We start from the raw sequence: 14120 nt of genomic DNA, 5'->3' as shown, positions 1-14120 counted from the left end.
GGATAAGTTTCATGGAGGATGTGACATCTGAGTTGGGTCTTGGAGGATGAGTGTGTATTTTCTAGGGAGAGAGGGCATTCTAGTCAGAGGGAACAGCATGTGCAAAATCCCTGACAAAGGAGCAGGCTCAGCCTGATGGAGGAGTGGCCCAGGACGTGTGGAGCCCAGCCCACAACTGGAGAGTGCTTCCCAGCATATAGCTGAGCTTTACTGTATTCCTGGGCGGTGGGTGGAATTGAAACTATGACCTTATTTTGCCATCAAGATGCCTGAGGCTCTGGAGCTTCCTGCCTTGACCAAGGTCACACAGCTTGGGAGCGATGGAGCCAGGACTTGAACCCTAATTCTCTGACTTCAAGTCCAGGACTGTTTCAAGTATGCCCTGCTATTCCTGCACACCACAGCTTAAAGGGGTAGAAAACAAGTTTCTGATGATTGTGGACCAGTATTTCCCACAATATGGTGATTGCATCCCTTTCTTTCTCTAGGAAAGAGGGGCGCCCTCCTCGCTGTTTCAAAAATGAATAAATTGGGTCCTGGGAATGGCTTGTCAGTCACCTCTCAACCTAGAGCATTAGGGCAGCAGCAGAACCCCAGTGAGCTTGATCTTGTCCCAGAGTTCCCAGGCACCACCTCCCAGGCCTTTCCTGTAGGCTGGATGGGGAGAGGTGCCAGGCGGAACTAGGTCCATGGAACGTGGGAGAGAAGCAGGAAGAAGCAGCAGTAAAATGAGGGCTGAGGCCGTTTCCCCTCAGCCAGATCTGGAGAGAGAATCAACAGTGTCATCAGAAATGAACTAACGCCTGTATTAGACTATGTCATGGTGTCTCCACCTAGGCCTCCAGATGCTCTGAGCTCCTTCTCCCCAGTCGGGGGGAAGCCATGTCTCCTGAGAATACTCTGACCTGCTTAGCAGTGGAATCGGAATTGGAGGTGAAATCACTTTGGGGGAATGAACCTTTATTCAGTTCCCAGTGCTGAACTAGTGCCGCTCTCTGCTGTCCCAGAGTAAAGGGGTCTGTCTCCTGGGAGGCCCTGGCTGGCCTGGGTCCCTCCAGTCCAGCCATTCAGTCAGCCTGGGACTCAAGGAGGATTAGACAATGATACCGATGCAGGCCAGGATGAGTTTGATGAGAAGGGGAGACTCCATCTTCAGGCTCCAAGCGCAGCAGGTGCGTCCTCAAGGGGAGAGGCCTCTGGAGAAAGACCCTGGAGAAACTCCTGAACAAGAGAAATTGTTCTCTTGTTGGCTGGTGGGTTTTAAAATTAATCTCTTCATGCTGTTTGCTCATCTTTTGCATTTTGTGGATCTCACAAACAGCACTCTAACGGCATCCGCAGATATCGAAAGTAAAGACTTTTCTTAATTGTTCACAATCCTGATGACCTCTCCAAGATAGACTGTTTTGGCCCTCAAGGTTTCTCTCCCTTTCTAGGTCTCATTCACATGTATGTTATTACCTCTTCTGGAGGTAATGATATTACACCTTCTCTTGCCTTCCAGACGCCATACCTGCCCGGTCTTCCTCCTACCTGAGTGCCCACTCTTTCTCAGTCTCCTTTGCTGGCCCTTCCTCATCATTCCCAACCTTGACCCTTTTATTCTCCTTCATCTGGACTCAGTTCCTTTGTAAACTCGTCAAGTCCTATGGCTTTAAGTACCACCTATAAGCTGAAAACTACTCACCCTGTACTTCTGACCTGACACCTATCCTGAGTCCAAACTCCTTTCCCTGTCTCTCCTGGGATCTTTAATTGGCATCTCAAAGTTAACACGTCCCAGAACATAGCTTTTGATTTTATATCACCAGCCAGCTCCTCCCCGAGTCATCCCCATCTTGGGGAATGACTCCACCGCTCACTCCATGGAGAAAGCCCAACCCTAGGAATCATCCTTCCTCTCCTTCCCTTGCACCACTCCTTGCAGCCATCAGCTGGCCCTGTCAGCTATCAATTCAAAATCCGGGTCCTTCTCACTACCTGCACAGGTGCCCTTCTATCCTGCACGCTGCCCCCTCTCACCTAGCCCACTGCGATAGCCACCTGGTTGTTCTCCCTTCCTCCTTGCTCATCCCTACAGCTGATCACTGCAGGTGTAAACACCTAAGTGAAATCATGTCACTCCTCTGCTCAAAACCCTCTGATCGCTTCCCAACGTCCTTGGCATGAAAGCTGAAGTCTTCAGCACAACCCGCCTGCCAGATCCACGTTATCTTTCCCCTGGTCACACCCATCCACATCTCTCCAGCCTTGCTGGCCTCATCACTGCTCCTCAGTGGGCAAGCCTGTTCTTGCCTCACTCAGGTCCCGACCCCTCTGTCTGGAATGATCTTCTTCCCAGACCACCCTGCTTATGGACAGCCTCTGACACTCTTCCCCTGACCATGTATTATTGCTCTCCATAGTAACTCTGTCTAAATGAAATTATATATTTGTTTTCTTATTCCTTTTATGTCTCCTCAACTAGAAAAGAAGCTCCATGTGGTCAAGGACTTCTGTCTATCTATTCCAGTATTATATTTCCAGTGCCTAGAACAGTGCCTGGTATAGAGAGTGTATTTAGCAAATACTTGTGGAATGAATGAATTTGCTCTTTGGTCAAATTTTAAAATCACTCCTTACTAGGCCACCTTTACAATGTCATGAAATAATTTTTAATATAAAAGCAATTTTATCTTTAAGTCTACCCTCTACACACACACACACACACACACACACACACACACACACACAATTTTCAGTCTGTGGGCCCTTCCCATCTTAACTCCCTTCACAGATTATCTATTTAGTCTTCGTTAGTCTCAAAATCAGGCTGCTGTTCAAAGATGACTTCCCGTCTCACTAATTTCCTCTTTCTCGGAATCCTGTAGTCCTCAACCTCTGCTGTCATCTTGCTGGCCCAGCTGCTCTCGGAGATGCTTCACAACCAATCATACAGGCAAGGGCTTCACTTACCCGTTGTTTAGAACAGAGTAGAGGGAAGGGGGCTTAGATTCAAGCTCCAGAGGATTCTCCTGGACCCCATTCATTCATCTATCCGGTGTTTCTTGAGCCTCTGACCCATGTTAGGAACTGTGGTGGCCATTGAGGAGACAAATGAATGTCCTCCTCCTAGTTTTCAAGGAATTCATAGACTAGAGGGAGAGAGAAGCATGCAGACAAATAAAGAGTTACATGACATGTGCCATGCGGCTGGTAGAGAAGCCTGAAGGACCAGAGAGAAGGGGAACCAACTTTGTGGAAGGGAACAGTGCATGGAGGTGTGGAAACGGGAGAGGTGTGGCACGTTTGGACATGAGCGAGCTTTCCATGAGCCTGGAGCACAGGGTACATGGGAGGGAGGGAGGGAGGTGAGATCATGAGAGGCAGCAGACAAAGCAGGGAAGGTAGGCAGAAACCAGGTCATCCAGGGAATTATATGTTATACTAAGAAATGTGGACTTCATTCCAAAGCTATTGAAGAACCGATGGAAAGCAGAAGAATTTTCTGATTGAAAGTTCTGCATTCATTCACATGTTCATTTATTCATTCATTCAACCGATATAATTTGAGCTCCTATTATGTACTAAGCCTAGTGCTAGGCTCTGGGTGGTATTTAATATCATTTTCTTGCCATTATAGAGCCAATAATCCATGAGGCACAAAGGAAGATTCTTTGGCAGCTCCTGCCCTGAAGAGCTGTATGAACAGGAAATTTAATTATAGCAAAGAATGGAAGCAATTTCCCTAATAACAGGTATATGTTTAAGCAGATTTTGGTATCTCCATAAATGGAATATTATGTAGCCATTAAAAATGATCTTTGCAAACATAGGAGAAAGATTTATGATGTTCCTTAATCGTGTAGGAGAAAGATTATGATGCTTACTGGAAAAAGCAGGGTAAAAAATCTATACAGAGCGATATATATCAATGAGGAAAAACAAGCATAAAAAAGACCATAAAATATACAAAAATATTAATTGCAGCTGCCTCTCTGCAGATTGATTTTTCTGCTACTTTTTACTTTTTCTGTGCCAAAAAGTTTTCTCTATTAAGCACACATTTACTTTTTCAACCCAACATTTATTATAAAGGGAAAAAGATGAATAAAACCAAGAATGAAAGTTGGGGTGGGGGTGGAAACAGGGGTGACACTCATCTACCTGACATGATTTAGGTGTCTTCAATGCTGGAGATCTGGGATAGTGGGAGGCCTTCCTGCCTTCGGGCAGTTCCTTTAGGATTTGTGGCTGGTCCTTCCTTGCTTTTCCATTACAGCATGTATCACAGCTTCTGTCTGAGGGCATTTGGCTGAAGCAATCTGGTGTGGAAAGTTCTAATCTCAGTTAGACTCTATGTGACCTTGGACAAGTCAGTCTCCCCTTTCCCTGGTTCCCTACCTTCCTGAAGGAGATTTTCCAAAGACTTTTCCAGGAAACAGGATAAGCAAGAAGATTCCGGCCACAGGGCAGGCATTTTGTTCTTTTTCAAAATAAAGATAAGCCCATCCCAACATCCTATTTTCCACTAACTTTCAGTCTCTTCCAATCCTGCTAGCTATTAATGTTTTCTTTTTTTTTTTTTAATCTCTTCCAGGAAATGACCGAAACGGCTTAGATTTCAACAGGCAGGTAAGGACATTCAGAAGAAACCTTTATTCTATCAATTTTGGGGGTCATTCATACTCTGTCAGGTGTGGGGACACAAAGAAGATTAAGGGAAGTTTGAGGCTGTTTATTCATAGACTCATAGCTCTCAGAATTGAAAGGGGTCTTTCAAGGGCTTTTGCATCCAACCCCTCCCCCAATCCACAATCCAACGTCGGGATCACCTCTTCATTATGTCCTCAAAAGAGTACTGACAGCGCAGCCCTATTTAGGATTATCTGCAGGCTGGATGTGGTCTGGAATCTAAGACCACAACTCCTTTCCCATCAAAGCTCAGCTTGAGTTGTCTCTTGGGCAAGTCTGTTTGCATGGCCTGACTATGTGTAGAGGAATTTGTGGAGGTACAAAAGATGGAGGGTTGGGTTCCTCAGGGAACTCCTGATTTATTTATTTATTCATTTATTTCTAACATTTTTATTGGTGTATAATTGCTTTACAATGGTCAGTTTCTGCTTTACAGCAAAGCGAATCAGTTATACATACACATATGTCCCCATATCTCTTCCCTCTTGCGTCTCCCTCCCTCCCACCCTCCCTATCCCACCCCTCTAGGTGGACACAAAGCACCGAGCTGATCTCCCTGTGCTATGCGGCTGCTTCCCACTAGCTATCTGTTTTACGTTTGGTAGTGTATATATGTCCATGCCACTCTCTCACTTTGTCACAGCTTACCCTTCCCCCTCCCCGTGTCCTCAAGTCCATTTTCTGTAGGTCTGCGTCTTTATTCCCGTCTTGCCCCTAGGTTCTTCATGACCTTTTTTTTTTTTTTTTAGATTCCATATATATGTGTTAGCATACGGTATTTGTTTTTCTCTTTCTGATTTACTTCACTCTGTATGACAGACTCTAGGTCCATCCACCTCACTACAAATAATTCAATTTCATTTCTTTTTATGGCTGAGTAGTATTCCATTGTATATATGTGCCACATCTTCTTTATCCATTCATCTGTCAATGGACACTTAGGTTGCTTCCAAGTCCTGGCTATTGTAAATAGCCAAAGGAACTCCTGATTTAAAAGATAGAGGACAAAACAGGGGAGCCAGGACAAAAAGAGCTCAGGAAAGAGGGTGTAACCCAGCTCAGTGGGACAATGGAGATACAAGCTGGGCGCCTTTAAAGGAACAAGCTGGGTGGAGTTCAAGTTAGTCGGGGAGGGTTTCAGGCAGGGGAAGGTGGTGTTGGATGGATTGAAGGATGGATAGATCTGGATGTGTAAAGAGGAGGGTGAATGAAGAGAGGACCTTCCCATTGAAGTTAGAAGCTGATGGGAAGATTGGGGGCTGAGGGCGAAGACAAGGTGTGATGTCAGAGGCAGATGGTGGGAGGGTTCATTGGGGGGACAAAGTCTAAATTGGAGACAAGCAGGAAGCAACACTGGGCCCTAGAGTGAGGCAGAGACGTGAGAATTAGAAACAAAGTCAGAAAGCCTGGGTTTGGGTCCTGTTTTGGCCACCAGCTAGCTGTATAAGTTTGGTCAAGTCACTTAATATTTTTAGTATGAGTTTTCTCAGCTGAAAAATTAATTTATTTCATAAATTTGGGGTGGGGGAGGGAACATGTACTGTGCCAGATGTGGGAATACAAAGAAAATTAAGACATGGTCTCTTCCCTGGAGGAGCTCACAGTCTAGATTGAGGAGTGGGGGAGATAGAGATAGAGGGAGAGGGAGAGGGGAGGGGAGAGAGAAACTCTTGAGCGGATCATTATAATACAATCTCATTCATGCTTTATTGGAGGCGTGTAAAAAGCATGGTGTCCAACAGAAATGAGAATAATTCATTCTTCCCAGTAGCTCAGGGCAGGCTTCATGGAGGAGGTGATATTTGATTCTAGCTCTGAAGAGTCAGTAGACTTTGTCAAGCAGAGAAGAGTGGGCTAGAGAAGGAGACAGCCACGGGGAAGGAAAGACAACCCCAATTTGGGGATACATTTGATACTCACTAGGGGTCCTTCCCACTCATATCCAGAGTCCAAGTTTAGAAGGAAGTCAGGGGTGGAGGTCAAACTCAGACATATGTTCTTCTCCTCCTTTATCTGTAGAGTGATTTGAAGTCCCTACTAACATTTCCTGAAAGGCTTTTAACTCTGGGTACATCCTTCACAGCTGGAGAGGAACAATCGGGAGTCCTAACCCAAAACCTCTTAGGCAACTTCTGCAATTGTGTTCATTGGGGAAGTTTGCTAACACATGGAGGCCAACTACTCTCACCCTTCCCTCAAGACCTAAGACAGAGGTAGGCTTCAGTTAAAGACATATCTAGGTGAGCTACGAGGAAGGACTTGCAGCCAATGTGACTTATCAAACAATGGAAGAGCTACCAAGGGAGGGAGACTGTGGAATCAGCTTCTCTCTCAAGGTCTTTAAAGATGAGACAGATTCTCATCTAAGGGATCGTTTGGCCAGGTTTGTTTCCAGGGCAGGAGGATGGAGGACATTCCCGAGGATTCAGTGATCCTGAAGGAGCCCTCAGCAGGTTGGGATGTGGCCTGTTGCCTGTGCTTTCCAAGGGTCCCAGCCCAGGGTCCGCCTCTCATGGTCCCTTGGACGAGATGCACGTGGAGGAGCCCATCCCACACCAAGACGTGGTGGCACCAGTCCAGCCCGGAGGTGGCCCGCTCCACAGGCCTGGTGGGTTTGGCTGCCTGTGTGATCTTTCTAGAGCTTGGGAAACCCTCGTGCTTAGGACAAGGCTAGGGACAGCCCCTCTGGCCCCAGCAGCCTACAGAGAGGCCCCGGCCCTTTGAACATCCTTTGGGGTATGGTTTCCCCACCAGCTGGGAGAAAGTTTCCTGGCTTCTGTCAGGGGAGGGCCTCACTAGCGTTCGCTTCCCTTCGATGAGCCTCATGGGAAGGGGGCAGTTCCACCCTCCCCTGGGAAGGGTTTTTGGATTTCTCATTACTGACCAGAACAGACACATAAAGATCTTTTCTTTAAAGAGGTTGGAATTTTGGAGGAAGGGAGGCTCAGCTGGTCACGCTCATTTACACACTTAGACTGGAGCTCTTCTCTGTGCACAGGCACACATGTCATGCCCTCCCGAAGGCCCTCCTCGCTCCCTCTCACTGTCTCTCGGATGCCTCAGATACCAAGGCCCGCACCCTCACATTCTCACCAGTTCACTTGCAGGCCTGCAGGTGGGCACCAGGATTTCTCAGGCCCTTGCACTGACAGTGATACCCTCGTGCTTCATAACAAGGGAAGTAAACCAACGTTGGCGACCCCGAGGCACTGGGCAAAGTGCTTTTGGCACTTTATCTCATCTGATTCTCACTGTATACCAAGCGTTACTATCCCCCTTATACAGGTAAGGAAATTGCCTCCCAGGCAGCCCCACCTGATTTGGAAAAGGATTGGAGAGATTAAGTAATCTGCTGAAGGTCACGCAGATTGGTCAGCTGGCAGAGCCAGGACTTGAACCCACATCTCTTTGACTCCAGAGCTCATTTTTCCCATGATGCCTTGCAGCATCCTCCTCTACAGTCTCTCAACTCCCCTCTTCCTGAACATACACATCGTCCTTAGAGAGAGGCCTGGGAGCCAGCGGCTGAGTGTGACCTCACCATGACTAACTGGGAGGAAGTGGGAGGTGCAGGGAGTGGGGAGGGGAAGAAGGAGTGTTGTGTAGGAGCGGCCTCTGTGTCTGATACAGAGACGGGGTGGCAGACGCGGGAGAGCAAAGGATGAGTCGCTGCCCTTGGTGAGGCTCACAATGGAAGGCCCCAAGCCATTTGGTGCAGTTGGGAATTGCAGCCAGGCTCTGGGCGCACTGCTGTCCTAAGGTTGCATGAGCGAAAGACGCTGCCTCATCATAAAGTTTCATGCTGAGCCTCTTAACTTTCTGGTCCCAGGAAAGCAGCCTGAGCCTGTTTGGGAGATAATTGTGGGCTGACCCAGAGACCCAGAAACAGGGCCACCCCTCAGTCCCCAGGAAAGCTTAAGACAGAGTTGGGAGGCAACAGAACAAGGCCAGATGCCTGGACAGGGAATCAGAGGTCCTGGGGGCCAGTGCTGTTTCCACCCTACACAATCCTCTTCTCCTTCCTGGGCCTTGGTGTCCTCATGAATAAAAGGAAGACATTTGCTTGAGATGATTGCTAAGGCCCCTGCGGTCTGTATGTTATGGTCCCATCAATATTCTCATGCCATATTCTGTTTGGTTTTGCTTCCACTTTCCTTTCATGGTTTTCTTTGAAGAGAAATGGGGAAGAGAGTGTCCATTTCTTCACCCTGAGCTGTAGAGAGTGAGGAGAAATATGTCACATGGAATCTTTCCAGCCTTTATGATCTTGTGTGATCCAGCGAACAGAATCTTTTGAAATTCAAGGGGCAGAGACAGGAGGACCCAGCAGGCTGGATCTGGGGCCAAATATTCATTCTTTGAATATGTAGTCATTCCTAAGAGCTGGATAGAGGGTGTCATTTGTAAGAAGATAAATGGCAATGAACTCTGAAGTGCATTCTGTAAGAGACGTAAGAGTACTGAGCTCTGAGATACCGCCCAAGGATGTCACCAAAGAGATGGTGTTGAAGCGGTGTTGAACCCGGGCCCTCGGCAGGGAAAGCACAGAGCCCTAACCACTGGACCGCCAGGGAATTCCCAAGAAGTTTAGATTTTATCCTGTGGGCATTTTCAAGCATAACTAGTTTCATTTAATGGAAGAGCCTTAGGAGGGAGTGTGGGTGCGGAGGGCAGGAAGGATGAATGACGCAATGATGCAAGAGAGGCCTGATGGGATGCCATTGTGGTAGGAGGAGTGGGCAATGCCAAGGAGAGGGATTATGCACACAGACTTAGAGCCAGACGACCTGGGTTTGACTCCTGGGCTTGGCACTACCTGGCGGTGTGACCTTGGGCAAGTTCTTCAACTTCTGTGTTCCTCAGTCTCCTCATCTTACAGGTGGGGAGAATAATGGTACCTATCTCACAGGGCTGTTGTTAGTGTGTGTGTGTGTGTGTGTGTTTGTGTGTGTGTATACCTCTTAGACAATGTCTAGAACGTGTAAACTGTATAGGTATTTGCTCTTATTATTCCTGTGTCAGTAAAGCATGGAGAGACTCAGATTTGAGAGCGATTTTTGGTGTAAAATCAGGAGGATTTTGTCAACAGTTAGGATATGGACAGCTAAGGAAGGGGAAGGGTCCAGCAGGATTCTTAGGTTTCTAGCTTGGGATACTGAGCATTAGTGGGACTATAACCAGAGATCAAGAGAACGGGAGGTCCAGCCAATTTGTCCAGATGATGGGAAGAGGATGAAAGGCAGATAATGAACAATAGGTGCTCAACACGTGATGAGAAATTTGGATCTGCAGCCCACCAGCCAGGTCAGGATGCATACTGAGGGGTCACCATCGAATTGTGTCATCCAAAGTGATGAGACGGAGGGAGGTCACCTTAGGGAGGGTGCGCAGACTAGGGTGAGAACCCAGGGCAGACCTGGAGAGAAGGAACATGTAGGGGACAGGCTGAGGAACGGGCACCCGTAGATGAGACCAAGAAGGAGTGGTTAAAGGGATGGGAGGAGGACCACGCCCACAAAGGAGAGACTTTCATATGAAGGTGGGGATAGCAGACAGCATCACAGCATGCAGAGATATTGTAGAGCCCCAGCCTGGAAGTGGCCACGGTTTGGCAGTGAGGTGAACACTGGTGGCCTCATCGTAGCATCTCTAGCGTCTGTGGTGAGAGCAGAAGCCAGATTGCTGTCATCGAGGGGTAAGGAGAAGTTAGGAAATGCTGGAGACGAGGACTGCAGATTCCCTTTCAAGGAGGGGGATGATAAAGGGATGCAGATGTTGGCTGAAAATGGAGACAGTGTGAAGGGAAGGTTTGGGGGATGAGGGAGACTTTGGTGGGTTGTGGGCCTGGGGAGAGATAGGAGATGCCATAGAGGAGACAGAAAAGAGAGAACATGGGTGGAGGGTTTAGCCTAGAAGAAGAAAAGGGCTCTCCTGGGAGGGAGGGAGTGAAGGCTGAGTGCCCTGTGGGTGAAGTCAGGAGCCTGAGGGACAGCCTCCTGTTCACAGAGTTTCTCCACTTCCATTTCCTGCTGGTTTTTTTTTTTTTTTTGGCTGCGTTGGGTCTTCGTTGCTGAGCTCAGGCTTTCTCTAGTTGTGGCGAGCGGAGGCTACTCTTGGTTGCCGTGCGCGGGCTTCTCATTACGGTGGCTTCTCTTGCTGCGGAGCACGGGCTGTAGGCACACGGGCTTCAGTAGCTATGGCATGTGGGCTCAGTAGTTGTGGCTCACAGGCTCTAGAGCGCAGGCTCAGTAGTTGTGGCGTACGGGCTTAGTTGCTCCATGGCATGTGGGATCTTCCCAGATCAGGGATCGAACCCATGTCCCCTGAGTTGGCAGACAGACTCTGAACCACTGTGCCACCAGGGAAGTCCCCATTTCCTGCTCTGTCAACCAACAGCTAACTTCAGAAGAACATTAGGAAGTATCATTGGCTTAAAGGGGCTTGGAGAGTCCACAGTGACAGATGCACACCTGGGGAGCCTTGCTTGCCCTGCTCTGTGCTGATGACTTCTGGGCCCCTCGTCATCCAGGGCTGTGGGTGTCCACCAGACCCATCAGAGCAATGTCTCCATCTGTGCTGTTGAAAGCTAAGTCTTGCTAGAAGACTTCACAAAAGTTCTCTGGGGCCAGAAGAGAGTCTGAAGCAAGTTGGCAGGTGTCTTTGTCCCTGAGCTTCCTACCCCCAAAGCTGAGACCCAGTGGCCTGGGATTCTATCTCAGCCCCAAGCCTGGTAGCATTCTCAGCTCACCTGCGGCCGCAACATTCAGCCCTCCAGTGCCTCTCTTGGGAGCCCGTCCAGCTAGTCCAGAGCAGTGGTCCCACTGCGCTCCCATAGAGTGTTTGGTTTTGAATCAAATGGGATTTTCCTTCCCCGTTTTCATGACTGTGAGCTACCACAGATTCTTTTTTTTTTTTTTTTTTTAATTTTTGAATTTTATTTTATTTATTTTTTTTACAGCAAGTTCTTATTAGTTATCTATTTTATACATATTAGTGTATATATGTCAATCCCACGGATTCTGGCTGCTCCCGGCATGCGTCGATTGTAGTGTTTAATCAGCTCAATGGGACATCTTCTCTAAAATTAACAAAATTCAGCCTAAGGAAAGGTCTCTGAGGATTCTGAATGATGGAGAGGCTTCTCTGGGGAGGCCCATGATGGAGACATAGGGGCGGCAGGACCAGACTCTCAAATGAAGGTCTGCAGTGAAGACATAGTGAGCCCCTCCCCCAGGCACCCAGGGAGCAGCCCCAGGAGGGCCGGCACCACAGTAGCTGAGCACCAGAGGACAAGGGAGGGAATTAATTGACCACATTTGACCATTTAGTTGCACAAACCTGTGTCTAGCTGTGAGGGGTCAGAGGGGAGTAGAACGTGGTCCCTGCCCACGGGAGCTCCCAGGTGGTGGGAAGGAAATGTAGCAGAGGCTGCGGAGGGGAGGGAGGGCCCCTGCACTGTAATAATGCTGATGGGGCTGGTTCAGTGAGTCTAAGAAAGCCAGGCAGGTGTGTACAGCCAGGGGTAGTTGGCCCAATAAGCTGGAGGGAGACTCTGAGACCTCCCTGTGAAAGACACTGGAGGATGAGAATTAAGGAGGCTTGTTTCCCTCTGCTGCTAGATCCTTCTTCTGGTCCTGTACTTCCAGGTTGAGGCAGGATTATTGAGGGTGGATGAGCAGACTAAGAGAAGAGGATGCGGAGCCAGCAAGCCACATTTTGCTCAACCCTAAGCAGTAGGGTTGGGTTTTAGAGTGTTGATGTATAACATCCTTCTTCTTTCCCCCTCCAAGGTACCAAAGCAGTTGAAAAAAACAGATACAGGAGCCTGACAGATAGAGCTGCAGGGGGGACAGGGTTGGTTTTTTGTTTGTTTGTTTTTAGAGTGTTTTTATCACCAAAAAGAAAGTGACACGGCTACCCTAGGAGACATTGCTATAAAAATCATTTAACAATAAAATTATAAAGACAAAGTAATGACAAAGATGGTGGATAATTCTACCAGAAAGCCTAGATGGACAAAAAATGTATAGTGGACATCAAAACATAGCTCTTATATCTTTGTCAAACAAGAGAAGAGGAGAACAATAAAATATTATCTTTAGGAGATACCCTTTAAAAATGTACAATTTATTCTAAAAGGCTGCACTTGAACAACAGGCCAGAACTTATATCCACTTAACTTGTTGGGGGACATGGCTTTGATGTGTAGCCGCAACGGACTTTCAAAGGCCTTGCTCCAGAATTAAATACATCCACCTGGCACAGATAGAGCTGGTGGAGAACAGACCTTAAAGTACCCTCCTAGCCAACGGGCAGGTCTCAGAAGGTGTCAAGTCGCACACACCCACTTCCTTCTAAACCTGTGTTCTTAGCCTTATCAGACCCAATGTTCCTTGTAACAAGGATGCTATAAAGCCCCTTTAATATTCTAGAATGAAATTTATAGAAAACATACATAAAAATCGGTAAGATACTCTAATTTGAATAAGGATTCAAGGGAGAATGAAAAAAATTAAAATGATATAATATGTATTTCAGCAAGTAAATGCTTGGGCACATTCCCCTGGAAGGTTTGATGAGGTAGTAGGAGGCTTGCACCTATATGAATGTGACAGACACAAGTACAGACTGATATTGGTATGCTCTACTGGCAGCTGAAAAGCCATGATTTTCCAAAATGTGAAACAACTCTTGGTTAACTTCCAAACAAAATAAAATATAATCTTTCCTCAATTTATACAGAAAATGGCATCCCGGAAAAAGTCAGTGCATATCAGAAGTGTGCAAAAGATATGTTGTGCCTGCATAAAAACTGGAATTGGGCTCTAGGCTCATGTGATACAGGCAGGCTTTTTACTGACACGAGTGTCCAGTGGGGCGTTTGAAAGTCGGATGCGAGTTGTACGGGACACGAACGAGAGTTTCTTGTCCGGTACTGTCTTCTGCGTTGCAGGATGTCTAGAATGCCTGTCCTCTGCCTGGTAAATACAAATAGAGCCTCCTAATTATTAAGACAGAAAAACCACCGCATAGATTTTAGAGAATGACCTTCAGGTTTGCTGTCGTCCCCAGCGAGGACAGCTGACCTAGACACACCAGGGACATAGGTCACTTCTACCAGGAGGCAGAGGGCAAGATGTTCCTCTAGCTGTGATCCTTCCACACAGAAAGACAAGGGAGTGGAAAATGAAGGCTCCCCAGCAACTGGGAAGAGGCACCCCCAAATAATACACACAGACCTGCCCTCAGAGCACTTACTTGCTATCCAATGAAGGAGACAGGTCTGAAAAGTTCCTTAAAATGTCAGAACAAAAGGATATGTAAACCAGTGCAGCTTCAACAGGGAATAAGCTGGGCTTATTGAGTAACAAGGTTGATGGAGAACAGAATTTTCAGGCAGGAGATCATTGGTGAGAAGAAATGATTCCTTTCTCCAAAGCGATTTC

At 47.4% G+C, this 14120-nt stretch overlaps 1 protein-coding gene across 1 annotated transcript in view; it reads left to right on the top strand.

Moving 5' to 3' along the window:
- Positions 1 to 14120, top strand: part of POU2F3 (POU class 2 homeobox 3) — a gene marked incomplete at both ends in the record, with an annotated part of 78877 nt that overhangs the window by 25693 nt on the left and 39064 nt on the right. The window contains one exon of the mRNA XM_081240400.1: positions 4580 to 4614. Coding sequence (XP_081096526.1) covers positions 4580 to 4614 — 35 coding nt within the window. The remainder of the gene's footprint in view (positions 1 to 4579; positions 4615 to 14120) is intronic.

This window comes from Mesoplodon bidens (assembly GCF_964165515.1).
Source record: "Mesoplodon bidens genome assembly, chromosome: 7".
Taxonomy (NCBI): domain Eukaryota; kingdom Metazoa; phylum Chordata; class Mammalia; order Artiodactyla; family Ziphiidae; genus Mesoplodon; species Mesoplodon bidens.
This window is presented reverse-complemented; position numbering and strand designations above follow the sequence as displayed.